At 43.4% G+C, this 25,454-nt stretch overlaps 1 protein-coding gene across 1 annotated transcript in view; it reads left to right on the plus strand.

Moving 5' to 3' along the window:
• Positions 1–2,836: 2,836 nt before the first annotated feature.
• The window catches only part of znf385a (zinc finger protein 385A), a 60,894-nt gene continuing 38,276 nt past the window's right edge, over positions 2,837–25,454 (plus strand). Inside the window, exon 1 of the mRNA XM_044352253.1 lies at positions 2,837–3,297. Within this exon, the coding sequence (XP_044208188.1) occupies positions 3,288–3,297 (10 nt within the window). The 5' untranslated portion in view covers positions 2,837–3,287. The remainder of the gene's footprint in view (positions 3,298–25,454) is intronic.

Below are 25,454 nucleotides of genomic sequence, written 5' to 3' on the forward strand. Positions count from 1 at the left end.
TTCAGCAAGTGAGCTGGACATGCAAAAACAGAAGATTTGTCTACAATCAAGAATACAGTACAACATATAATAAATAAATAAAAATGAAATATTTACTTAGGGTTGAATTGGGTTTCAAGGGAATTCTAGTCTTTCCTATAATTAGTACCAAATTATGCAGTTTTCCTGTAAATTTCCTAGATAATAATTTAGAAATTACAGACTTGTAAAATAAAGTGTTATAATATGTTATATTTCTCACATGGCTTTTAAAGATAAACATTGAGGAGGTATTTGTTGTCATCATATCTCCATGGAGACCAATTCCTGATGGTTAAAGTACCTGTAGCAACAGAGGTGGATGGCAAATGAAACAATGTCAGTTCATTATTCATTTAAAATATTACCCCAGTGGCCACTTGACATGTGTGCCATGATGTCCTCCCATCCAGAGATGATTGAGGTCAGCACATCATCTTCAGAATGATTGATCTGTTGCCAATGGCAAATGGAGGGACCTAATAGCCCAATTTCCACCCCACTTTCTTTGCTCTTCTTCCTGTTTCTCTTCATCACCCCTCTTTTCTCATACCTGTCCAATAATGCCATCTGTCCTCTCCCCAGTGGCCTTCACCCTGCCTGTGTCTCCTCACTCCTCTCCTTTCCCCTGCCTTGCCTTACCTCCCTCCCTCCCTCATCATGCCTATGGATGATACAGGATCTGCATGCTCCGATTTCACCCTCTCATCATGACATCCATTAAAGTGGCGCTGGGCCCTGGGCCCCCGTTGGCCCGACAGCACATTAGCACTCGGACCATTGAACGCCAACAAGGACCATCTCTGAATTATTGATACCAACACAACTAATGAGGAAACCCTATCTTAGCTCTTTTGCTGACACACAAGCACACACACAGATGGTCATGGATGGACTTGCACGCATAGCTGTATTGATGAACTATTGTTGCTGCTAGTGTCCCATTTTCAAAAACTAATATTCTCAGTGTCTACTGCAGAAATGATGGATGGTTGTGTGTTTCATCTAAAGGCCCAAAGGCTCAAACTCCTTTTCTATCCTGTCTGTCTGTCCTTTTGCATTATAAGATATATACCCCACATCTGCCTCTAAGTAAGTTCATTATTCAGTGTGTAAAATGCTTATATTTATTGCAGTGGCAGTTGTCAGATCTTGGTGGCAGTCTTAGAATTGGGAGGATTTTTGTGCACCTTAGCTAAGAGCTATCCTACGTTAACACCAGCAGCTTGTAGTCAGTGGATTTTACCCTGATTTACAGTCTGTTCAAATGTGTGTGGGTGTTTGTGGCCCCTAAGTCTGTTAGTGTTTACATACAATGGCTTAAATGTGTGCAGTGGAGCTGCTATGCAGAGAGGTATTGGAGGTGTCAGCCAGCCTTCTTAGTATTCACTCCAACACCCTGTGACTCACAGCCTCAGCCTGAGAGCATGAGAAGGGGGTGGGGGCTTGGGGGGGGGGGGGGGGGGGGGGGGGGGGGGGGATAGAGATAGAAAAGAAAAAGAGAAAGAGAGAGCAGGACAAGGGGAGGCACTATGAACATCAGGCAGCATTTTCTGTAGCCCCAGGCTCACGTGTTTGTATCTGTGTGTTTGCAAGCATGCCCGCCCAAGGGGATTAATTTTTTGACAGCTTTGTTAAGCCTTCTCTTAAGCGCTGAGCTTCTCAATATCATCGTGGCTGTGTGGTTTTCAAAAGGTCTCTCTCTAGCTATCCTGTGATTCCTCTTCGCAGGGGAAACCGAAGAGAGAGAAAGAGAGAGAGACACACACAGTAGTGCTCGGACATGACAGCAGACATTGTTTGAGAGGCTTCTTGGTGTGGAGGAAGTGGACCATATGAGGCTGGCTGTGAAGCTCCTCTTCAATTAGTGACTGCATTGCTATGGTCCACAGTTTAATTCTCTGCAGCCCTTCTCCTGCGTCCGGCTCTCTGTCTGTCTTTGTCTTTGTATTCCATCCTCCCGGTCGTCTCTTCTTGTCACTCCATGTCTCTTCATCCCTCTGTCAGTTTGTATTTTGTTTAATCTCTGCCCCTCCTTCTACTGCTTCCTCCGCTCTGTCGCTTTCTATTTCATCTCTCCTTTTTGCTTGCCACCCCCTCCACTCCCCGCTCCACTCCCAGTCTAAATTCCATCCCTTTGACGAAAACAGAGGTTGGTAAAATGTGTAACCTTGCCTGGACAGGTTAAGAGTTGGAGGGAGAAACAAGGGGGGAGGAAAGAGCCTCACAGATAAAAGGTTAATCCTTTAACAAGTCCACACACACATAGAGTCAAAGGACAGAAGGGGGAGGGGTAATAAACTGCACACGCAATAAACCGATCTGACAATCAAACTGGGGTGAGAAGAATATGGGAAATGAGAGGGAGAAACAGTGGTTGGGGGAGACGGCATTTTCAGTCAAGCTCTGTCTCTCCTTCATGACTTCCACTCTGCATGATGACAAGTGTCTGCTGCTGTTCCCATTGGTCGAGGCTGCCACCAATCAGAGCAGAGGCATGTAAGGTGCCTTTAGGTTATACCCAACCCCAAAAAACAAGAAGCCGAGAGAGGGAGAGAAAGACAGAGCGGGAAAGGGAGTGTGTGTGAGAGAGACCAAAGCAGGCACCGACTTTACAGTGCAGTGAAAACCTTCTCTCTGAAGCTCCCTGTGATATGAGAGAAGAAACTGCTTGTCAGCTGTTTGTTGGAGACCACTGCAATTCCTCCTAGCTGCTGTGGAGAAGAAGATCTAGGCTCTGTAGCCTCCCCCCTGTGATTTCCTCCTGGCTGCTGTGGAGAGGAAGATCTAGGCTCCGTAGCCTGCCCTTGTGATTGGTTGTCACACTTTAGGCTCCCCCTCCTCTCTCTGACTCCCCTCTTTCTCTCTCTCTCTCCCCTTTGCAACTAACCCCCTCCATACTGTCCTCAGGCTTACCTGAGCCACAACTGCAGGAACACTGGACCCCCTCCTCCATACACACATACACACACATACACACACACACACACACACACACACACACACACACACATACACACACGCTCTCTCTCTCTCTCTCTTACACACACTCAGCTTTTCACCTGGAGAGGGCAGGCGCACAGGACGGCATGTGCAGCAGCAGTCTCTCCTCACATCTAGCGCTGCCTCTCTGAGTTGCCTCTTTCTGGAGAGTGGAGAGGAACTCTGAAAAGAGATTTTGGAGCCATTGTCCCTTGGCGAAAGAAGGGGAGACGGGGGCAGTGAGGGAGCACTTGTCAACCCCAGGGACACCAAAGGCAACACACAGCATGATTTTGGGTGAGTTGTCACTTTTTGGTGCATGGGATTTTGGAGAGGTCAGTAATGTTGTTGGATCACTAATCCCTACTTAAAGTTGGCCACCAGCAGCTCTTTATTAATAGTGTGCTCCGCTTGGTTTCCATTCCACACAGACATCTGTCAATACTGACCGCTGGGATGACCCTTTAAATCATGGTTAGTGCTTGTAATTACGATAATAGTGTGCCATTAATATGGCAGGTGTGAGTGATGACAGGGAAGGTCAAAGTGTTTGTAGCTGGACTGTATCATTATGGGCTGTTTGGTCACATGACCAGACTCCACCATTCTCACGTCCTGGAAGGAGAGGTGAAGTGACAAAGATGGTGTCATACTGTAACAACCCACTGATAACTGATAATAAAATGTAAATTTATGCAAATAGCTAATACAACATACATGAAATGTATATGTATTTCTCTGGGGGGTTTTTTGCACTACTATACTTAACATTTCCTTATAACTCTGCTCATCAGTGATGAGGAAACAGGTCATCACACAAATGGCATTTTAAAAAGAAAAGTATAAAAAGATTCCGTCCCTTGCTTGCAGCACAGTATAGCTTTTAGTTATTATACAAGGTTGCTCTGTTCTGAGTCAGCCAGCGCTTTCTTCTTTAGTATTCTGGTCTCATAGTGGCCATGTCTGAGAGAGAGGGATTCAGTGTGGTCTCTGAGCTCTACATACTCAGCTTGTACATTCATACAGAGGATGGGAGATTACCACTGTAAGTCCAGAGATATGACCAATCCTGGATGTGCTGCTGTGTGGATAAGATAGAAAAAACATTTGTGTTTTTAATATGCAACACAGTGCGTGTGAGCTTGTGAAAGTCTTCTAGAGTCTTCTAATTTGTGCATGGTAGTGTCTGTGAGACTGTGTGTGTAAACTGTGTGTGCATTTTGTTTCTAAGTGTGTGTGTTGCTATGTGCTCTGTCGGAGAGGCCACTTTGTTTTAACGCATGCCTGGGCTGATTCAGGCGCAGCTTTGCTCCCCTCCTCTCCCGGCAGGCATGTTTTTCAAACAGACATCTCTAATGATTAATAGGGAGTCATATAGTCTGAGTTGTGTGAGTTTGAAGCGTGTGTGTTAAAGAGTGTGTGTTCCTAAGAAAGTCAGTAAAGTTCATGTCTATGAGAATGAGGATGTGTGAGTGTAAATTTCTCACTCTCAAGTTTGTCCTTTGTTTGTTTTACATGGAGATTTGCTCTATTTTTGTTCTCTTGCGTTCATGGTGTCTGTTTTTGCATGGGCTACATTTTGAGTTTCTGCAGCTGGTCAGAAGTGAGCATACACCTGACTTCACTCACTACCTCATTTAACAGCTAGACAAGCACCGTCTTGATCAGCGTCTTACAGCTGGTAGCTGCTCCCGTAAATGATATTTGGACAGGATGCTTTAACAGCAGCATTAACCCTCAAACACAGCTGTCTTACTCTAACTAACAGTTGGTGAACTTGCTTACAAGAGTAAAGGTTTTAACTTAGGGTTGTTATTACAGTGTATCTATTTTAACTGTTTGGCACTACAGTTGTGGTAGGACTAATAAAACATGGAATGTGACTTAACACTAAATAGCAGGAACACTGAATGCTGTCAGTATCAGTTCACTGCATGCACAATATTTGGGGCAGAATGAATGGTGTTTAAACTGCTATAATGTACTATAGCTCAGACATATCAAATACGTGTGTTTCCATCACATCTAATCCATCTGTAAAATATTCTCCCTTAACACCTGCCAATAAAGCTGACCTAGACTCTTCCTTATTAAGATATCACTCAGATACGTATCTTCCATTATTTCTGTCTGAACATTGAGATTTTCCAGTGTCTAACATTCTGCTCCATTTGCATGATGATGTGGCTGCTGAGCGATTTGACATTTCTGGCTTTCCTCCTCTGAAAAGGGTAATGTCATTGTAATGACCTTTACAATTTTGATGCTGGCTGATCTGGACCTCCAATCAGCAAATTTCCTGATTCAGCTCACTGATATGAATCTGCAAGGTTCTGATAACATATCAAATGGCAATATATTTCATTTGAAAAAAAAACAACAATTTTATAAAATAATGTTTGTGTGAAATGCCTGTGTAAACCGTATGCATCACCAGCGGCGTTTGTAAGGCTATTCTATTCCTATCCTTTGTTTTGTATGACCTTGAGCGAATAACCTTTCCCAGTGCTGCTCCATCCGTGATGTTGTATTGAAAAGTCCACGATAACTGGCTTTGAATAGGCAGTCCGGGGCCCTGGCAGAGGTCTTTGGCTGCTGTGATAGCGATGACAGTCCTGATGCTGATAATGGCAAAGGATGTGTGGTTGTGTTATACAGTGGTCTTTATACACAGCTGTGGACAGCCAGCTTAGCTCTCTGCCTAATATGGGCTCTGCACCAAGTTAGGGGGGTATGGAACTGCTGCTGCTGTTGTTACTGTTGTGTGTTCCGTGTATTAAAGCATGTGCGTGTTATCTGAACAGAGAACAGATTGAAGCAGCGTGAGAACAATGGCAAGCTAATGGAGAACATGATCACTGGGCTCCTGTTGATGTAGAGCCTCTCGATTGACTGTGGCGTCATTGTGATCGCTGCCATGTTGTCTATAAAACCTCCTACGTTTTCAGCTCCCCGACACCTAGAGGGAGCTCCTGGTATGAAATCGGCTTTTAGATAAGAAATGTCTGTAAAGTCCTCTAGCTGTCACCCACAATACTGCATGATGACTGTTTGACAAGCAAGAAGCATTCCTGGGACATTCCACTTTGTTAGCTTCATCTCAAAGTTTTTCGGGGGTAGCCTCAGTCACGATCAGTCCATGACTGGATGTTGTTTTATGTCTCATCTGTCTTGTCTGTTTGAGACAGAGCTGACCTCCTGAGCTCAGGGCCATGCAGTCTATCTGTCTCTTTGTCTTTGTGTTTTTGTGCCCACTCCAGCCTCATCTGTCTTCATAAAATCTGTCTGTCTGTTGACCTGTCTGCATAGCTATTGCTCATTCCAAACCCCCCCCCCCTTCCTCTAACAGCATGCACACACTCACCTGGTTCCCCAGGTCAGCTCAAAGAGACACCGGAGAATATGTCTTCGAGCAGATCAGCAGTTCTTTGCCATTTTCTCCATGACTGCTCTGCTCTCTTTGTTTATGTCAAAGTGACACAGTAATTATAACTCCTTAATGAGCCAGATATTTGGTATGCATGGCACAGTTTGTCCCTTTAGGCTTCTTTGAATATCCAAGTTATAACTGGAATGCTTTAGTGCAGCTGACACTTGAGAATTCTGCGGTGAGACATGCTGATCAAACCGTGCTCGACTACTTCTTTATTCTTAAGCAATACTCAGAAATAAACTTTCATAAGTGATCAAGACCTGTGCGTTCTAAATCTCACTAAATCACACGGCAATATCACTGCTGTTTGTTAAAACTTTATGTGCACTCTTCACTGCTTTCTAGCAAGTGGGCCACTGGTTTCAAATTTCAGCGTGTTGTTTTGACAAATATCCCATTTCCTTTTAGTGGGAATTTTATTTTTCTGGTGAGCAGGTGGGTCGCTGTGACATAGTTCTGTTTGATGAGATAGTTCACTGCACTTGACCCATTTCACTTTTCAGTAGCACCTCTATGTAGCAAAGCACTCATTAAGAAGACTTATTCCCGTAATGGTAATTAGAATAGGCTACATAACTCAGGAGTGACCTAGGATGCAAGATTAATGTGACACTCATCTGAGGGAGGACTGCATTGTGTGTGTCTGTGTGTGTGGGTGATGATGTGGGTCTATGTATGTGTATTTGGTAGAAGAAGCAACACTGCATCTCTTCTCTCTCTCCTTCATCTAAGTCTGGCTCACTCCTGGTTTGCGGAGAGGACTCAAGTAGTCAAAAAAACACTATAACAGGTCTCTTCCCTTCTTCGCCTCCCTCCCTTGCTCTTCTCTATTGCTCCATTTGTTTATGCTAGAGTGACTGTGTGTCAGCAGGTTGTCAATACTGTCTGTAAGAGACTCTAATGAATAGGCCTGTTATTGGACTAGTGGGAAGGCAACCCATTGTGTCTGTGAGTGCATCTGCGTGTGTGCGTGGCCCATCAGTGTGTGTAGCACTGCAGAGCAGAGGGAGGTGGAGGTGTCTCTCCCTCTGACTCCCACTGCTTCATTGGCCTCACTGCAGTGCCCTCTGTCAAAGACCATTCATTAAAAGTTCAGCCCAGAAGGGCACATGAGTACGCATTTTGGGAATTCAGTGTGATGAGGTCTTTTTTCATTCAAAAACACACAGAGAATGTAAACATGATGCTGTTTTTCAGCACATGCATATGCTTGAGTAAAATGTACAGTTCACCCGACACACACCAGTGCCGGCACCTGCCACCCCCATCAGCCTGGTTCTGTTGCTCTGTGAAGCACAAAAATGCACCTGTGCGTGATTATGGTGTCACATTAGTGCATTCACCAAGGCAGCCTGGCTGACTACTTACTGGGAATCCTGGGGCTACAAGACACCTGGGAGTTGAAGCCTGGAAAATGTTCTGTATGCTTCAACAGTCACTCTGATCACAAAGTGGAAAGAAGCACAGATGATTCTTCACACAGCAGCTCTCTAGTGTTTGCAAAGCGGCACTGTTGCCTTAATTGTGTAGAATATTTATTGTCATCTACTTTCCTCATGTCTCTGCAGTACTTTAACTCTACACTTTTACTCCAATTCTGATATCTCTTATTGATATCTCAATTGTCTGGTTGCTTTTTGTTTTGATTAATCTTCATGTCTTGTGATATAAATTTTCTGTGAATTTGGATCTCAGAAAAAGAAAGGAATTGAACTAAATTTCCCAAATGTATTTGCATGACATAGCACAGGTGTATGCACAGGTGTTGGATTCTCTTGTGTCAAACATTTGCCCCGATGATGTTCTAGAGACCAGAAGCTTGGCTTCATTATTAAATGCTTGCATAGCCCTTAAGTGTCCACAGCCTCCTTGTCTTCTTCTTGCCATAACAGAAAGTCACTTAAGAGAGCTGCAATAATAGACAGAGCAGTGACATAACTGTGTTTTAAGGCTGATTTTATCTTCACTGCTTGCTTGCTATTGATTCTGAGATGCATTGCTGATTCTGTTTGTACACACTAGTATTGGTACTGATTCTGTAAATGAAATTTGGGAACCCAAATATAAACCAGAGACCAACAGTATATACTGACGTAATGTGATTTAGTATTGTACATCTCGTACTAGTGCAGGCGCACTATAAAGATATGAAAAAATATAGGCCTGTCAGCTAGCTTCAAAGCATATATGCTTAGCATATTTTAAAAGTTTCACATTGCATTTTATGTGTTTTCCTTAAATGCAACAATCTGCTGCTGCAATGTTTGAAAGCAGAAGATTGTTATCCCCCGTACGCATCAGATATGAAAATATGAGAGGTACACGTTCTATCAGTTTGATCCAGCCCTTGTGTTTCACTTTACCAATCAAGCTCATCAAAGGAAAAAGGTCAAACTGTTTTATTGATCTATTAATGTGATAATTCAGTAACAGTGAACTAGAAGGTGCATGAATAACAATTTCTCAAACAGCAGCCAAGCATAAAACGGTTGAGCAAAGCTAACGTTTGGCGGCGATAGATGTTGCATTAATCATGCCTGCTCTATTTCTGTGTGCTCAGAAGAGATGAGGGGAAGAAGAGGAGGGGGAGAAAGACAGAAAATGCAGACAGATAAAATGGAGTGAAAAGTGTCCTCATGAAAGAGAATTAGCTCCATCCAGCTCTGGAGGGAAGAGGAAATTCCTCTGAGTGCTGTTGAGATAGGGTTTCACACAAAGACCAAAAGAGAAATCAATTCTCCTTGAGATGTAGCAAGGTCAATTCATGGGGGGCATGGCTAGAGGAGGAAGCTAAAGGGGAGGAGGAGGAGGAAGTTGATGAAGCAACCAAAGAATGGGAGAGTGCGATTGAGCGAATAGTGTAGGAGGAGAGAGGCTTAAGGGAGCACTGAAAGGATAAATGCAGAGCGGAAATGAGCAAACAGCGAAATGAGAAAGACTGGAGATGGGATTAGATGACAGTTTTTCAGTTAAAACTGGCCTACGGGGAGAAATGGATGCTTCCTTCCAACAACATACATAGAGCCTTGGTTTCTCTGTATCATCTGACTCATGCAATCTGGGAATGTGAGCTATATATCTGACACACTATTGGGAATGTTATCCTAAAGCCCTAAATGAACTTCTCTCATGGCCACAAGGACATCTCCTCGATCGGTGACCTCATCCATCCAAACAGCTCTCATTTTACTTCCACAGGGATAGCCAGGCACACACAGACTGAATGAATAGTACTTGCTTTTGCTTCCAAGAAGACTTGAGCAATAGCTTTTAATCCTTAATGTTACATGAACAGCTCAAAATAGCTTAAATCTCCACCCCAACGCCTTCCCCCTGCCAACTAAATCTGTTCCAGTGTGTTTTAATGGTGTGTATAATGGCTGACGGTATGCGGAAAGGCCTGGTGATAAAAAGGTGGCAGCAGGTTGAGCTCAGCCCTGCCCTCTGTGGTATCTTGCTCATTGACAGCTACTGTAGCTACAACTAGCATAAGGGCTCTTTGGAAAAGGTTTAGTTCAAGGTTGGATGAGAACTGGGGAAGCCTCGCTAGTAGGTAGTTATAGGATTCGCGTGGCACAGGGCTTAATGCTGGCGTCTGGTATGCACACCTGTCTCCACACAAGTTCTTCCCTGAACAAGCAGCCCTTCCCCTCAGAGAGAGAGAGAGAGAAAGAAAGAGGAGGAGGAGGAGACGGGGCTTTGCCAGGACCTGCATCGCAGCTCCCTTCCCCTGCCTAGGGGGAGCGTGGGGGAGCTGAAAAGGAGGATCAGGAGGGTGAAGTGCCAGAGGTGTGGATTAGAAGGCTGTAAGGGACGCAGGGGTAATGTGGTATCTGAGGTCATCCACTCACAGTATGTTACTATGTTTATTTACCTCATTGCTGGTATTTGTCACATGCATTGACTTTATATAAATATGGACGTCATGACAGCTTCCCAAAAGTGAAGCCAAGATATCTCAATCACCCCCTGGTGGCTGGCTGCATTATAGGCCTCCCCCATTTTAGCAGATGGGACATGAGCTAAACTAAAAAATCAAATTATATGTCAAATAAATTTTTCCCAAAGATGGTTTCTGTTATTTTAGGTAGCTCTTATCATGCTGACGATGTAAAAGTGTGTGTGACGTCATGATCGACAGCTGTGACAGTCGCTCTCAAACCTTCATCAGACAGTGGGACGGCTGAGAGGGCATGTCCCGTGGGTCGTCATCCCGCCACCCAACTCTACTATGGAGACTCTGGCTCTAAATGACATCACACAAGCAACATGGCAGCTCCCGGAAAGGTGATATTTTGGCTTCACTTTTGCATAGCGGTAGGAAGTGGAGATGCGTCGTCCATCTTTACAGTCTATACAGTCAATGGTCACATGCTGTATTTTAGGCTCTTAGTTTCCTTTGAAGGCAGCTGTTATGAAAGATATACATTTAGTGTTTACACAAATATCCAAGTGGAGATCTTTGAAGGAAGTGTGGAGATTGTAGCCTGGACTGTCAGTTTCATGTAATGCAGTAGCTTTCTCTTTTTTATGGGATACATAAAAATGGGAAACATAATAGATAAACTCCTGCTTATATGTCTAACACAGCTCTCAGCTAACACTGAAACTGAGACAGTGGCTGTTAATGTAGTTCAAAAGAGCACTGATGAAATGTAACAAATGGGAGGCAGAAAGGAAAGATGGAAACAAGCATTTCCATAAAATTAGCATAGTCAGGATCGGTGCAATTGGCCCGATGAGACAAGAATAACAGCATAAACATAAGCGACTTCACATTGCATTCTTCACGTCTGAATAATGTTGTTTAATGTTTGGGCTTGTAAAGGGTTTGCTTATTAATTTAGCATCAGGGGTTTGACAGCGTGTCAGAGCACACGCCAGCCCATGTACATTGTAACAGCAGTATTTCTGCCTCTATCCTAATTTTCTCATTTGGACCTATGATGGTTTGTGTAAATGTGAGAGACTGTATTTACAGTAGCACCGTAGATGGTTTTTGTCTCTGTGCTGGGCCAATAATCACCAGCTAGCCACTGCCACAAATCTTCATTAGAGGATTAGCCAGCTGGGAGACAGCTTGTGTTCTTTTGCTTTTATTGGAGGCCCTGCGTCCAGCGCTTTCAGCCTCAGTGTCTCCCCTTCCTGTCTCCTCTACTTAAACCGGTGAACATGGCTGCAGCTTACCTGAGAATCACGCAAACACATAACATGTGTGCATATACGTACACTCTTTCTATGTGCCTTTTATTTGTCTCAGTCTTTGCCCTCCGCTTTCTATCTCATTCTATGTCTGTCTTTCTCCCCCATATGCTCAAGCCCACATGTACATAATGTTCACACATCCTGTCAGTTTGTTCCCGTGAGGTGCATCAGCTGCCCGGTGGGCACTCATACTCAAGACAGAACAAATTAAGGTCACAGCAGGGAGAGCCGAGCCAGCAAAGGACAATGCGAGCTGCCAAATGTGTATGTGTGTGTGTGCGTGCGTATATTTTTTTGTCTCTTACGACCTCTAAACACTGGCATGACTCCAGAGAGAGCCATTGTCAAATGGCTCCTGTCCCACGCAAAGGAAAGCTGACCCTCATTGCACCATTTTGCAGGATAAAAGGTGCCATCCCCCCCTTTGAATTCAGGCTAGAAAACAGAGTGATGAATGCTCTTTTGAAGGCTCTTTGATATCACCTGATGAAGACTGCAGGATTAGATTCCCTCTTGTGCCTGCCGGGAGTGTTGTGACTCATCTATGGCTGTTGTTGGCCCATCAATGCTGCTCTGATACCTGAGGATTCCTTTTCAGACACTTCAGTGGTGGGCATGCACAGCAGCCACGGACACTTGGTTGGAGCACAATGATGTCTGTTTTACAATTTTCTTGCACCAAAAATAAAGAAAGAAGAAACATATGACACACATTTCTATACAGTTCTTGGACTTAAGTATAATTGTTGCTTTTTTCAGAAATATTGGATATATACCGGTAGTTTTACCTCTTTCAGCTCTAAACAGTTATTTAAAACCATCTGAGAGAAATATCTCTGGTGAAACTACTAAAAACTCATAGACGCCTGAAAATGTGCTTTTCTCTGAGGAGTCACAAGTGAAAAAGTTTGGGAAACAATGGTTTAATCTTGTATTTTATAAGCTTATCATCTAAACCTGAGAAGTAATTAGCTGTCAAATAAAAGTGATTGAGTAGAAGTATAAAGTAGCATAAAATAGAAAGAACAAATTGTTCAAAATTATACTGACATACAGAACTAAATAACTAAGTAAATCTTACCTTCCACCACTGGATGGATGGATGGACGGATGCATGGATGGATGGATGAATGGGTGGGTGGATGGATACTGGCTGGTCCCAGTGGGGTCCAGAAGTTCCAGAGGGCTCGTCTCTGCCAGCCCGAGCCCCAGACCTCCCCTCAAGGGCAGTATCGTATTCTGCCTGACAGTGCGCGCCTGTGTAATCCATAGCTGCAGGGAGGGTGACCTTCACAGCAGGCAGCCTCACAGCAGGCTGCGACACAGGCACTCAGGGAAGAGGACAGGCCAGGCAAAAAGTGTGCTGGCGGCAGGACACGGCAGATCTTAGATTACCCTTTCATATTACACTCTCTACATGTAGTTGCTCTCTTTCTTGTTCATAAACAGTATGATGAATATTAAAGTGTCTTTTTCCAAAAGGTTACATTTTAATTTCAAAAAGAAAAAAAACATCAATGAATTGGATTTTACTTGTTTTCTATACTTTGAAAAGTCTTCCATATCCATCATCTTATAAGTGTCACAGGTTCTAATGGCGTATACATCAATCTTGACTGAAAGTTGTGTTGAAAAGAAGCTTGTCACCATCCAATCAATGTTAAAACAGCTTCCTGCAGTTTGAATTGTGTCTTGGGGAACAATGCTATTTATAATTTAACATCTGCTGTGCATCCAGTGCACCCTGCTGCCTGAATAAAGGTAAAAGTGCCAGAAAAAGTTATTGACAGTTATGTGAGGAGATGACGCAGCCAAATAAGTCCTTGCTCATGAATGATGCATGTCCCCATCGGCCCTGATGGAGAAAGAGAGCGAAGCTGGATGACAGCTGGGTTGCTGTGTGTGCATGGTGCAGAACAAGGTGAGACTCTTCATGGTACAGCCCAGCTCTTTCTCTAACTCTTTCTCTCTATCTCTTTTTATCGCCATCCCTTTTTCTCACTCACGCACTCACTCACTCACAAATGTACACAAAATCAAGAGTTCTAAGCAGAGCTGTTACTCTCTACAAGTCTCCCCTGAGCCTTTATAGCCACACAGTGACCTTAAAAATGGTCTGCTCTAATGCTCTCTGTGTCCTCATGCCTTTGTTCCATTCTCTTGTCCCCTTGTTCTGTCATTCTTTGACTCCCTCTCTCTTTCTCCTGCTCCCTTTTAGCGTTGCCCTCTCACTGAGCCCCTCTATTTTCGTCAGAAACAATCACTGTATTTTCCATCTCACTGCCCTGCGCTGCCGCAGTCTGATACTCTGATAGCAGGACTGAGGGAACGCAATGAGAGTAAGGGGGCGGGCATGGGACTTGTGCAACACGCAGGGCAGAAACAGGAAAGGCTACATAATGGTTTGTTGTCGTCATCACCATAGCGTCACATCTGTCTGTCCTTTTAGCAGCAGTGGAGCAGCAGCTAGCCCACGAACACACACTGCATCACCAAGACACTCCCTTACAGTGTCATTGTGGCCTCACAGACACATGCACGGCGACATGTACAAGCATGCAAACTGCATAATGCATATGGCATCATCGCTATTGAGTAGAGACGCTTAGAGTTGCCGCCACAGTGCCTTTGGTTATTTTGCTACGCATGCCATGCATACCCAGACTAAGAACGTATATTTTTATCCAAGACATGAGCAAATCTTTAATTCAGATGCCATAGCTGTATAATGCTGTGGTGTCTAGAGTCCCTCCAGGAACTACAATTTCAGCCTGATGTGCATGACATATTACCACAGTACACATTAGTAGCACCTGGGAGTGAAATGGAAATGAAGGCTGAAGGACTCGGTTTGTTTCTGTGGCTGTTTGTATTGTTGCAGATACAAACCAGTCTACCAGCTCATCCTCTTTGTCTCCTTCTTTGGACACATCCTTACACACACATACAGTATACATATGTCAACATTGGCCTTAAGGGCTGCATCAATATTCATTGAAACTGAAACTCTGACGTGTCCCATTTGCTTGGTCTGAGACAGGGTATTACTTGGAGGATAATTGCTGGTGATAAACTACCTCTTCAGACGCGGCTACATTGATTTGGACAGAAGGTTTGTGTAAGGGAAAGCAACAGTGATAGATCTGAACACTTTACGAATGGACTCAGCACAAGCATTTGAATAAAACATTGTGCATGGGAACAACATTGTTGGGAAAAGCCATTAAGTCACAGATTAGTAGCAAGTGGATAATGCAGTCAGTCAGTGTGTAAAGCTGTGTAGCCCTGCGCCAGTCAAACAAACACATCAATCTGACTAACAGTGTGTGTCAACATGCACCATGATTACCATGCTAATCCCAGAGTAACACACAGGAGACCATTACAGTCAGACAAGCAGACTCAACCATTGTCTCAACTCAAATGTTGAATTCATTTTCATCCAAACTAATATTCTCTATTTTACAGGCCATTGGTGAAATGATGTTTTTGACAATCAGCAAAATGTAAATGGGTACCAAAGCTCCTGTTGTGCTTTGCTATCACATACAAACAATGCGTCTCAGCAGTTGCTATTCTGGCAACAATTTTATAGCACTTCAGCAGTAATGTCATGTAAATGTGTTGTGAGTGTTAGAGATTTCATGGTGTGTTAGTGGAGCAGGGAGTGCCTGGAGGGTAAAGAGAAGGACTATGATGTTTATATGTGTGCAGGGGTACATAGTGTTTAGATGTTCTGCACTTTTGGTCCTGAGTCTAGACCCCATTACATTTTTTTTGTATCGGGATAGGTGATGGTTATATTGGATGCAAATATGAAGGTGGGAAAAAGAGAAAATGGTGGTGGGGTGGGGGTTATCCTGAGGATGTTTGCATGAAGATGCCAATTTAGCAATGCGCTTCTATAACTTGGGGGCTCAATGATGGAGAGTAAAAAAGTATCAAAATTGATGCAGTAGAATATTGTTTTTTTTTTCAATGCATTCTTCTTCCTTGTCAAAACCTGGAGCCTATTTTCACCCAAAATGCAACTTGACCACTGATAGTCAGAGATTTGAGTGTGTTAGGTCATGCTAGTAGCGGCTAATGTATTTCTGGTAATCTCACTTCTTTTCTCACATCTAAATCAACATCCCCAGATTTTTTTCATTTTTAAAGTAGTTGTAGTTATGTCACTTGCGGCTAATGACTTTGCACATAAAAGACTTCATACAACTTTTTTCACATATGCAGTAGTACTCCCCAAGACCTATAAACAGACTCTGATGGGTACAATCTGCGCACTTTAATGTGAAATGACAGTGTGTCCATAGAATAATGTGGCAACCTGGCTTTTATACAGTACCAGAATTGCAGACGTGTTTTAGTGCAAGCTCGGTGTACTTAATGGAGGATATGGCTGTGCCTTTTTGCGTTCTTGTGAGAGACAGAAAGCAGTATGCACTGCCTTGGTATTTCTCCAGTTTTTGTGCCCAGGTTTAAATTAAATTAGTGATGGAATTTGATGGAAAAAGACTTACTTCTTGTGTACTGTCTATAAAGCAAGGTGTTATCAACCAGTTGTGACATAATGCACTTTGTGCATTGTCGTTTCTAATATGAAAACCCCTTTACTCCCACATATTTTATTCCACTGCATGACACTACATTACATTCAAATGAATCCTGATAAGATATTAAAAAACAAAAAAACAAAAAAAACAACATCATACAGCAAGGGTATCTGGACAGTTCATGCAGAAATTCTGATTGTTGTAGGACAAACAGTAGCAAATTTAATCTAATGAGTCAGGACTAATTGTGGCATGTTGACACTACTGAGAGTTCCCTTTTGCAATGTTGTGCAGATTTTGGATATGAGTACTTCTATGCTTGACATCTTTCATTGTCACCTGGTCTCCTTAGGATTGAAAATGTGCTGGTGCTGCACATCCCAGTCACACACACACAAACACACACACATACACACACATACACACACACACACACACAAACACACGCACACTCACTCACCATGGTACCATTGGGCTGTCCTCCAATATTAATACACAAGGCTGACGATGCTGTGGGATTGCATTCATGTCACACTGTCACAGCGGAGCAGGGGAGAACAGAGAGGGGAATCAAGGGAGAGAGGAAGCGGGGCTAATTTTGGATGCGTGGCATGTGGAGTTAGGATAACCATCTTTTCTGCAGCTCTTCACCACCACCCTGTTTGTTCAATTACCATTTACTGCAGAGAAAGAGAGGGACACAGAGAAAGAGAGGAAGAGGGAGAGAGAGAGAGAGAGAAGGAGAGAGGCAACAGAGAAAAAGAAGAGCAGAGAGTAAGCAAGGGCGACGGAGGGAGAGGAGGGGGGGAGAAGAAGGGGGGGGGGGGGGGGGTGCTCAGTGATGCAGGGGATGAGGAAGTGGATGTGAAAGAGTTGGAGAGAATAGAGTGAGTACGAAATCAGAGGGGGAGACAGTAAAAGCAAAAACATTCTGTTCACAGAGGTAGGGAGAGAGCAGAGACAGGGGTGAGATGTGGGGTGAGATGTGGTGCAGAGCAGACAAGAGGAAGAAGAGCAAACACGCCGTCACATAAACATGTCAGATGTAGTGTCATGTCCTTACAGTACATGACATGCTGTGCTTCAAAATACAAGCAGTACGTACAACACAATCTCGTCTGATTTGCTTAACCTTGCACGTTAATAAACATAAAATCTCTACAGCATCATTTTCTTGTATAACAGCTCTGTACATACAGGGCTTCTGTTATGAGACGCTGCCACTGTTTTTGCTTTGATAAGTGTCATGGGCTGTGAGTGTAGCTTTAAAAAAAACCCTTATTCAAACAGACTATTCCCAGCTGTCTGCATGGGGTCCCAACCATGCCAAATTGAGATATACAGAGATGTAGCTCAATCCACCAGCTCCTCTCATCAATTCTCCCCCTCTTTTCTGCATCCCCCCTTTTTTAAATCCTAATCCCCCCCTCCCTATCTTTCTTCAACTTCCCCCCTCCCCTACAGTCTCTCACTCTCTCTCTCTCTTGCTGGCTGGCAGTGGCTCCAGTATACAGAGCAATTACAGAGATGATATCCACTGTCAGTCATCGGCTCACAGATGAAGCCGGGCCTCTTTAACATGCTAATGGAACGCCAGATTCAATCAGGCCTTTGTATGGCAGAGGGGAGGGCAGTGCTGCTCATTAAAAAATAAATCATAATAACAATGAGGCCCCAGCCGCAAAGGCAAGCAGCACCTAAGCTACGGCGTTGAACTCTATCTTCCTCTCTGCTCTCTCTGAAAACACTCCTGATCCGTCGTCCGTCTTTTCTACCCTTCCTGCTTTTTCCGTCTGATCTTAAGATACACCAAGCCGCTGACGAGCAGTGCTGGTGGTGTGGGGGTTTATGTCAGTGAGGAGGAGGAGGAGGAGGAGGAGGAGGAGGAGGTGGAGGTGGAAATCAGGCAGGGTGCGTGAGAGTACAGCTTCCTAAATCATCCGACAAACAAAAAGAGATTATGTCAAGTCAGCACTCTGTCCTCTCCACGTGTCTCAATCCTCACTCTGTTCTCACTGCCCAATGAGGTTTCTGGCATACATGCACACACGCGCACACACACACACACACACACACACACACACACACACACACACACATCGTCTACATGGCTAATTTGTTTTCTTTCACTTCACCAGTTGGAGCACAAGGTCATCTCCAGGTCTTACATAAGGTCAAAACCACAAAAACAATTTGAGGATTTAATAGCAGGAACTGTTATTTGTTCACCCACTGAGACACACAAAAATACTATATTTACTGCGTGCCTGTAAGCACTTTATCAGAGGGCTCAGAGGTTGCCAGTTGCTCAAGGTTAAGTTTGATGTCTTGTTTAAAAGAGCACTTGAGCAATTTAGCATTGCACTTTCATAAAGCTGGGGGAAATGGCAAGAGACCAATTAAATTAGTAGTTGGATATTTTGGGAAATAAACTAATTCATTTTCTTGACAAGAGTTATATGAGGTACTGCTGATATCACTTTCATATATGTATGGTTACGTATGACTACCACCAGCAGCTGCTTAGCTTAATGTAGTTTACCTAAACAATTCCTTGGCCAGGAGCAGTGGATTCTTGTCATAACTTTGAGGTTATGATAGACTTCAGGAAGTCCATTTTTGCACTTCAATTTTTGTATAGATTAAACAAATGAGCTATTACATGTTAAATGAGCTGTAAAAGTGCTAGTTGGTGGACTTTGTCACACTTGACAAAGCCAGGTTAACTGTTTACAACCTTTGTGCTAAGCTAAGCTAACTGGCTACTGGTGGTATCTTATTATTTTTTTTATTATTTTTATTATTATTTACCATACACACATGAATGTGGTCAATGTGTCAATTTTCTCATCTAAATCTAAGCAAGAAAGCAAGGCATGTCCTAAAACTATTCCTTTTAAAAAATAATTGTCAAAACTGATGTAGGAGAGGTACCCTGACTTTTAGTTCCTAGCTACACTGCCGATAATGCAACTCAATCTTTTTTTTTTTAGACCTCTGATCTGGTAAATCCCACATCTTTAAAACTTCACACTTCCAGTCTGTAATGTGGAATGTCTGTTAAGTTTATATTCTCCAAACCCAAGATGAGGTAAACATAGCTCCCTCCAAAGCCACAGAAAACATTTACAACTGTTTTCCCAGGCAGAGAAGTACTTTGTGACTCTCCAGTTGTGGCCCAGTGTTGCCCACCACTGTATCCCTGCTACTGTGGTTGTAAATTATATTGTGAGTGAACACTTCTGTGACCATGCCCACAGTGTGTGCTTATAAGGTGCCCTTATACCTCAAGATGAAATGAATCCATTTTCGACCACAGGACAGAATATTTGCCTCAGCTATGTTTTGCTTCACGTGTGTGAATCTCTGATGTAATTCAGCTGTCACATTTAACAAGCATATTGCACCACATTCAGTGTCTGATAACCTCATTACTCTCATTACCATGCTGCTTTGGATAGATTTTCAAAAGCCCTGAGCTCCTTTCATCCATGGTACGCTTTGTTTAAGATCTCTCCATGGAGGTGTGATTCATGGATGCTCAGTTCCTCTTTATTCATCATACATCAACACTGGAGAATGTAAGTTTGTGTGTGTGCAAGCGTGTGTGTGTTTATGTCCACACGTCTATAGACCAGAGATTTATTACAGCCAAGATCAACCAGAGCTCACTGAATAATGCATCACCTGCTATCATGGAAAAATATGCTGAATACAACTCAGCTGAACTTGAAGGTGTGGGAGGTGGTATGAAGAAGCATAAAGCTTGCTCTCAACTTAGCTTCTACGTATGAGACGACAGAAGGAAAACATTACTCTCTACTTTGACAAATGAGCTCAGGTCTGGTTCAAGGAGGTTCCCTCTTTCATAAAATGCGCTATGCCAGGGGAATTAGCATCCATAGAGACACTTTCTTTGTTTGTGCTCCACTCCAAGTCTCAATTAGAATACGTTAGCACACAATTTCAGCCCAGCGTTTTAAATTTCAGATCTTGTTTTAACCTTTAAAACTTCTTGGTGGCTTGCCCTGTTTCCCTGAGCATGCATACCTCCCCAGCTGCCTGCAGTTCTTTACACAAGAGAGGTGATGGATGCTGATTTAAACAAAAGTGTCATTTGTGGTCACAGCAATGACAAGTGACATTACAGAGGAGACCCCCGTAGCACTTAAAGAGATTGAGGCTGTGGTTAGATTGCCCAGGGATGAACAGAGAGCAGCATGTTAGAGGACATGCTTGTTCGTTAGACTACTACATATTCATAGACAATACACTGCAGGCCGTCAACCACATAAAGTCTCCTCCCCCACTCTATTAGGCTGATAGCATATTGCCCTCTACCCTCCTTGGGGAATGGAAGTCAATGAAATGGACTGACAAACACTAGGACAAGGGTACATTATGGTTGGTGTTCTTCAAAGAGCAAAGGTATACATATATTTTTAAATCCCCACATCCCCCTTCCGCCAACCCATCATGCCTCCTCCTTTTCTCTTCCCTGAGGCCTGAGGGTCTAATCTAAGAGAGAATCTGGTGCCTTTGTTGCTCTCCTCCAAAGTATTCGGGTTGATCCACCTGTTTGTGGCTGAGTGATAGAATTCCATACCTGAGGGCACAGGTTTCTGGGAGGTGCATGGGAATAAAATCGCTGGCTATTGTTCCACCTGGGTGTGTGACCACCGCCTCGAACAAGAGAAGGGGAGGAGATGGGAGAGAAATGTGGGTTTGGTTGGGGGTGGGGTAGTGTGTGGGGGGACAGCGAACAAGTGAGAGCAGATTTGAACAGGCTCCAGGGTGGAAAACAACGGACAACAGAGGACAGGTGGAAAGAGGGCGAGAGGCAGGAAGGGTACATGTTCTGGTGTGCTGCCTTCTCAGACAAAAAATGTCACCTTGTTCTTGCTCTTTTAATTTCTCCTCCTTTTTCTGGTTTTCTCTCTCCATCTCTTTCTTCATCCCTCTGTTCCTATTGCAGTGCACTGATGTATGGACAGTGTATTTTTCTCCCCTTTCTACCAGTGCCATAAGTCTAATCTTGCTCCGCTGCAGCGGATCAAAGCAATGCTCTGGTTCTTCCTCTACAGCATTCCAACAGTCCATCCATCATTGACTTAGACATTGCCCACAGCCAGTGACATTCATACACATCTTCACTGGACAGCCCTGTGATCATCTTACAAACCTGACTGGCCCTCAGCCAAGGGAGGAGTATTTATTACAAAAGAAAAATACATAAAAAGACAGAACCTGAGAGAGAAAGAGAGCAGACAGTAGGGAATTTAAAAGAGGACAAGAGAGATGAAGGGAAGGAATATGGAATCTGCTGTGAAGCTGTTTGTCTTTTTAGCTGCTGGATGAAAGTCAGTTTATTCCCAGTTAAGGTGCGCTCACTGAAACCAGTTGCTGGGCTTTATACAACTGCCCAAAACTTGTATCTACATGCAATATGGGAATTTCTTTCTTTTTTTCTTCATTTCGTGTGTGTCTAGTTTTTTTCACCTTGTAAGTGTGGACATACACAGACTATTAAAGCAATACTCCACTGAAAATGTTGCTTTTAAGTATCAATTACTTGTCATCTGTGGACATGAAAGGTGACATTGAAAAGATTATAGCTTGCTCCTCTGTGGGGGCCGGCAGCTTATGTAGTCAACTTGAATTCTCAGCAGTTACACCGGCTTCCAATGGTGGCCAAGAGTCATGGCAGAAAAAAGTGTCAAAATGTCCATAGAGACTTCTTAAACAACTCCAACAGCATAATCCATTTTCCATGGTCTATACATGCTAGTAGTAATAGCAAACTATAAACTTTTTAACCTTTTCAAGCCTAGAAGTGGTGAGTTTAACCTCAAAGGATAGATTTTTGATGGCCTATTCCTTTAAGGATCCGGATTTATATTAGAATTAAGGTTACATAAAATAGGGTTAGCTTATGTAACTGTGAGGGTTAGTGTTAGTACTAAGGGTTGAAGTTAGGGACTGTAAGCCAGTGCCCTGACAAGGGTAACCACACAGGGGTGTGTGTGTTTGTGCATATTTGTGTGTTTATTTTGTGCTCTCATTGTGACCCTCTCTCTGTGTGTACACTGTGACAGTGCTGCATGCCCTGTCTCCACAGTCGGCCAGCATTGAGCGGCGCTGCGCTGTTCTCACTGTGTTCCCATCATCCTGGGCTGTCCCCTCCCATTAGCCCTGACAGCTATTTGTCTGTCATTACTGACCTCAAAACAGCACAAACACTCTCCGTCACCACACACACACACACACACGCATACGCACACGCACATGTACACGCACACACACACGCACACACACATTCACATACACGCTACACTGGCTGAACCTTGCACTGCAAAATCATTTTGTGCTGGAGCTATAGTTCAAACATAATTATATGCTATGCTTTCATCACTCTAGGTGCCATAGAGATAAATATCACATTGGAATGCACTGAGACTGAGGCCAATTCAGACATATTTTCATTAAGTCTATTAATCCTGTCCTGAATGGGTTGGTGCAAGTTGCAACATGAAGCCCAGCGTACGGCTACTCTCCTGGAGCATCATCATTATTAGTGCTGTCATTGATTTAAGGTGGAACCAGAGACAAAGAGGATATCAGTCAAATGGGGGGAATAGAGCTGTATCATTTTACCGGCCCACCTTTATTGCCCTTGGATGAATAGTTATTACAGATCCCATGTAAAAAGAAAGGGTTTGTCTTTGCAAACCTGATCTCAGCGCTGCAACATATCTACAGTTTGAATCAGGAAAGTCGCAACCTACTCTAAAGAGATCAGCCCACTAGATCTGTGTGCATGCATGTGCATGTCAGTGTGTGATCGTGTCTCTGTGTTTGTACGTACACAATCCCTCAACCCACGAGTAACAAAAGCTAACAGCCTCCAAAAGTTCAGTCGCTGCCGGACCAGGAGCCAGCAGGAGATTTATCTGAAGGATTAAGGGGTGTGCATCTGCTTCTGTGTCTCACGTGCATTTGCCCTAGTGTGTGCTTGGAGACTGTATTGTGGAGTTCTGGGCTGACAGGTGAGGTAGGCAGGGGTATCAGAGGCAGGCTGTCTTCATCCTCATTTCATCCCATTATTTTTACATCGTACCTCCTCCCTTTGCTCCCATCTTTCTTTTCACTGTCTCTCTTGGAATCCCCAGTCAGCTCCTCTGTGTCTACCAAAGAGGCAGACTGGCAATTAAATCCTCCCAGCCTTGATTCAGCTACTTAGCAGAGATCAAGGTAGGATCTTTGAGGGGGGGGGGGGGGGGGGGGGGGGGGGGGGGGTGTTGGGGCCTGCCACTGCCACTGTCATATTATCTCACTAGGGTGTCATTACCATCCACTATCATTACACACAATACTCCCCTTTCGAAGAGACTGAAGGTTTACCCTGCCTTAAATAAAGTAATTCTCTGCATAGTGTGTGTATGAGTTTGTTTTTTAGGAGCTGATATGTGTTTTGTGTTATTTGCTGGTGTGTGTATGTTTGTTATGGACAGTGCTTAAAGTGGAAAAAAGTTATATATATTACAATATATATTACAATATTACATTCTGAATTTCGACAGTGAATAAAAGATACTAGGAGATATTGCTGATGTTCACAACATACATTTATTTCATCAAGGGGACAATCATTTCAATTATTAGAGTAAAAACTAATTGACTACACACTAGCTTCAGTGTATGAAGTCATCAGGCTGGGATGCCCTCAGTTCCTTGTATTCCCGCAAAATCCCTGGATACTTTCTCTTCTCTCTACTTTTAGTGTGTCACACAAACGAAGCACCTCTGAATCACCATGCTCTACTGTATGTCCAGTTGTCCTTCAGGCTATCAACACTACCTTTGGTGTGTGGTGCAATGAAGTCATCAGGCCTGCAATGAATGAATTCAGTGAGGATATCACATTGAATGGTAAATTAATTCAGCATCACCTGTCATGTATTGCCCTTTGGAATAATGAAACACATCAGCAAAGTTGACAAATACTCATTGCCAAATACAGAAGAGGTAAACAAAAAAGTAGCCTAAACAGAAATATTAAATCTTACTCTGAAAAAATATTCTGTATGCACTGAATATTATTAGACAATAGTGATGATATCCATCAGAAGTAAAATGTTGGGTAGGATTTGACTTCTGAAGCTCTGTTGTGCCATTGTCTGACTCTGTTCGTGTTCTCTTTGTGTCCCTTTGGAGCCAGGCCAACATTAGTGTAAGGTTAATGTAACATTACTTAGACTAGCCACCAACAGAGAAAAGCAGGCAGGCGAGAGCGGGAACTCGTCAACGTCATATAGTGACCCCTGGGTAATGCAGTTTATTTAGGGCCATTATGAATCGTCCAATGAACCTGATATGGAGAGGACAGAAAAGAATACCAGCAGCTTGTGATAAGTGCTGGTGTGCAAGAAAAAGTCACGCTAGCTACACCAAAGAGTAAAATGTAGAAGTGAGTACTGGCCCACTTTGAGCACTGGTTGTGGAAGGATGAAAGGGGGATGATGAACTCATTTGTCCTTTCACCTAAAAATGTAAACTATGCGTGTGAGACTTTAGAAGCTCTGATCCCTCATTGGAAGCTGTTTTAACTTTGCTTGACCTTCATTTGCTGCAGCATTTTTCATTCCAGTCACAGAGCAAAATACCACACGTGCTGCAGTCTGTACTTTACTTGTATCTTACAGTACAATGAAATTAGTAAAATTGCTGTTCTCCAAATTGGTAGGTTGGGTAAAATGTGAAAGACCTACAATTAGAGGGGAGGGTTTAACACTCTCCCTGATGCAGAAAAATGTACAGACACAAACATATTGTCTGTGCAGTTTGGCCACACTGACACTAACAAAAAACCAACAGAAACAAAGCCAGTATTCATCTGCAAGCTATTTAGTTAACCCATCATATTTCACTACTGGCACTGCACTGTAATAGGTTATTTGCAGTTTTGTGTGTGTGTGTGTTCATAAACATCTCTGCAGTGCATATATTTGGATTAAGGACTGAGACATGTTCTGACTAATACTTAGCACTGAGGTCTTGCACAGCCACCACTGTATCATTTCACAGTAACTAAGCCCTCATAACCTATTTACACTACCTGATGTGCGCACAAGTGTGGATATTGTCAGAAAGACACACGCACACACATACCTTACATGCAACGTGAATGCAATCACAGAAGCCAACTAGCATTTGTGGCAATGAATCAAGTTTCAGCTTTCCCAGCTTTGCCTGCATAATCCTCC

Source organism: Thunnus albacares, chromosome 5 (assembly GCF_914725855.1).
Source record: "Thunnus albacares chromosome 5, fThuAlb1.1, whole genome shotgun sequence".
NCBI lineage: Eukaryota > Metazoa > Chordata > Actinopteri > Scombriformes > Scombridae > Thunnus > Thunnus albacares.